The 3,049-nt window shown below is 45.1% G+C and overlaps 1 protein-coding gene across 1 annotated transcript; it reads right to left on the reverse strand.

The window, feature by feature from the left end:
• Positions 1-1,134: 1,134 nt before the first annotated feature.
• Positions 1,135-2,208, reverse strand: LOC102708401 (probable calcium-binding protein CML10). Its single transcript, XM_006646616.2, has one exon. It carries the CDS (start codon positions 2,104-2,106, stop codon positions 1,543-1,545), a length of 564 nt encoding a protein of 187 aa, XP_006646679.2. The 5' UTR covers positions 2,107-2,208; the 3' UTR covers positions 1,135-1,542.
• Between the last annotated feature and the right edge of the window lie 841 nt (positions 2,209-3,049).

The raw sequence follows: 3,049 nt of genomic DNA on the forward strand, positions 1-3,049 counted from the left end.
TGGCAGCGAGAACAAGGAGCACTTATGGAGTCTTTGATCAAGCCATGTTGTTAGGTGAGCTTAGAATTCTGATAAACACCTTACAAGATTCTAAATTCTAATTTATTTTCTAAATTCAATAACCACTGCTGATCTAAATATGGATCACTTAAGAGGCTGGAGATTTTTGAAGGAGATGCAGTTTATCAATAGCCAAACAAGATCATAGGCTCATAGTAAGGTTTGGCACATGCATGGCCGCACAAACTGCACATGGTTGTATCATACGTATATCATGTAATCCATGTATCTCTGACCATCTGGACAGGGTGTTAGGATATTCTGCCGGGTCATACGACGGTCACAAAACTCACTCACATTCTGACAGGAAGCAGGCATGTGAGGATCAACTTCTCCATGATACTCTTAAAAAAAAAGAACTTCTCCATGATTTTTAAGAGGGAGCCAGTACGGCATCATGTCATCTGACAACGATATCGACAAGTTTTAACAGGTTAGTACGCCTGAAAAAAATAAAATTTACAGAAGACCTTGCCATTTCCAGCACTAGTATATTCAGGTTCAGGTAGGTGGCTGAGCAGAAACCAAAAGATACTACTGCTAGTGTTACCGTCTGTTCTGTGATTAGCTAAACAATCATGTATTAGGAAGAGTGGTTCCACCTCGTCAGATTGCCAATCATTGCTCTACACTAACAACAATTCTCCCTAATTCCGTCCATTTTCTCTCAAGAATATTCCCTGCTTTCCTGCTCTCTCTAGCTAGTCCATGTTCCATTGTACACCTTGATCTGAAAGAACAAAATTTATACACAAATTTGGGAGAAATACGCAGCTGTATTTAATCTTAAACAACCTGGCAAAAGTTTTAGCTTGCACAGAGGTTGGAAATCAGAACCTAAACTGACAGTAATGCGCTTACTCCATTTACAGGTATCCAGTCTGCATTATGATCATGCATATTTTCAATTCGATGGATTATGCCTCCAGCTTGAGGTATAAAAGTATAATTCTCAGTTTATAAAACAGAAGATACACCTTAGGTACACAAATCAACAGTATTTAATACGAAACATGGGATATAGTCTGATTCTGATTCTCCTCTGATCAAACTGCAAATCAAATGGAAAGCATGGAGAGATAAATACCCACAAAATAGGGGATTATATTAAGATCAGATTACGGATATCCAGATTCTGAACAATGGATACAAGAATGCAAGATCCAAAAGAGTCTTAACTCCACGCAAACGCTTACATCTTGTCGAAAAATAAGGGGAAAGCATCAGCGTGTCTAAACCCAAAAGCAGAGGACAGAATTGCTTCCTTTTCGCCTCCAATTTGCAATCTACCAAGAAAGCAGTAGTCGAGAATCACAATTATTAGTAAAAAGAAAGAATCTAGAGCTACTAGTGGTGGTCTTTTGATCGGGCTGTATATACACTTAATTTCCGCCGCGCACGGCACGCTCGAATGGATGGAGAGGAATGGTCAATGAGGGTTTGGGTTGTTGATCCACGAGGAGGAGGAGAGGAGGGTGGTGGCTACGCGATCTTGGCGAAGGTGCCGCCGCCGGCCATCATGACCTTGAATTCCTCGAAGGAGATGAGGCCGTCGCCGTTCTGGTCGACGCCCTCGATCATGCGGCGGCACTGCTGGACTGTGGCCTTCTCGCCGAGGCCGTGGAGGACGCGGGCGAGCTCGGCGGCGGAGATGGTGCCGTTGCCGTCGGCGTCGAAGACCCGGAAGGCGTGGCGGAGGTCCTCCTCGACGGCGGCCGCGTCGCCGTTGGCGGTGGCGTTGAGAGCGGCGAACTCGTCGAGGCTGATGAACCCGTCCCCGTCGGCGTCCGCCTCGGCCATCATGCGGGCCAGCTCGTCGTCGGTGGCCGCGTGGCCGAGGCTCTCGAACAGCGCCCCGAGCTCCGACCGCGAGATCCGCCCGTCGCCGTTCGCGTCGAACTTGCGGAACACCCGCTCCATCTCCTCCTCGGGCGTCGGCGACGCGGGGTCGGCCGCCTGCGCCTGCGCCTGCGCCTGGTGCGACCGCGGCGGCGACTTGGACCCGCTGCGGCGGCGGAAGAGCGCGGGCATCTTGATCTTGACCATGGCGACGGCGACGATGGCGTCGGAGGCCTCCCCCTCTCTCTGCTTTCGCGCACGAATCTCGCCTCGGTTTGGTGGTTGCGGGGAGCCCGACGCCGCTGCGCCGCTTATTTATAGGCTCAGTTAACGGGTGCGGATTGCGGAGTCGAGCTGGGAAAAAAAAGAGGAAGGCGTTTGGGTCTCTCTCCCGGAGGAAGGTGCCAAGCGTGTCACTGCCTTGTGGGGCCCATTCACAATTGGCTGTAAGTTTCCCTATCAGTTGTGGATACTGTAAACGTTATGTATATGCTCTTTGCTAATTAGGATACTAAATAGTGGATACCATAGATAAGTTTTGGATTTTTCAGATTATGAGGTTATATGAGCAGCATCTACTCTTTAAATTTGAAGTTATTTACTTCCTCCGTTTTATATTATAAGATTTTTTATTCTTGTCTAAATTTATCGATTGATGAATGTATATTATATATATATATATATATATATATATTATCATCTATATGAATTTAGGTAATGCTAAAAAGTCTTATATTATAAATCGGAGAGGGAATAAATACTTTTATCTGCCTAGACAAGTTCATGCATTCGTCGATCCTCTTTCTCCTGCAACAAATCCATCCAACCTTTCCTCTTTTTTTTTTTTTTTCTAATGCCCATGTCTCTATAGATAAATTGTATTGTATTTCGAACAAATCATCGTATAGATCAATAGAAAATATAAACTAAAGTAACATGTTAAGTTTACTTGTCAAGATTTACCGATTTGTTGAACATGTGTATTGATTTTCCGTTGAATCTATGATTCTTTTTGTATGGTACAAAATGAGACGTACTTGATCAGTAGAAATAGGGCAATGAACAACTTGTACCTTATGATGATATATGCAAACCGTACACATTGCAAAAGGCGTGAAGAGCAAACTTGCAGTGTCGTTGGCAAGATACT

This window comes from Oryza brachyantha, chromosome 1 (genome assembly GCF_000231095.2).
Source record: "Oryza brachyantha chromosome 1, ObraRS2, whole genome shotgun sequence".
Taxonomy (NCBI): Eukaryota; Viridiplantae; Streptophyta; class Magnoliopsida; order Poales; family Poaceae; genus Oryza; species Oryza brachyantha.

Coding starts and splice junctions, on each gene's coding strand:
- LOC102708401 (XM_006646616.2), bottom strand. CDS start 2,106: ATGGTCAAGATCAAGATGCCCGCGCTCTTCCGCCGCCGCAGCGGGTCC.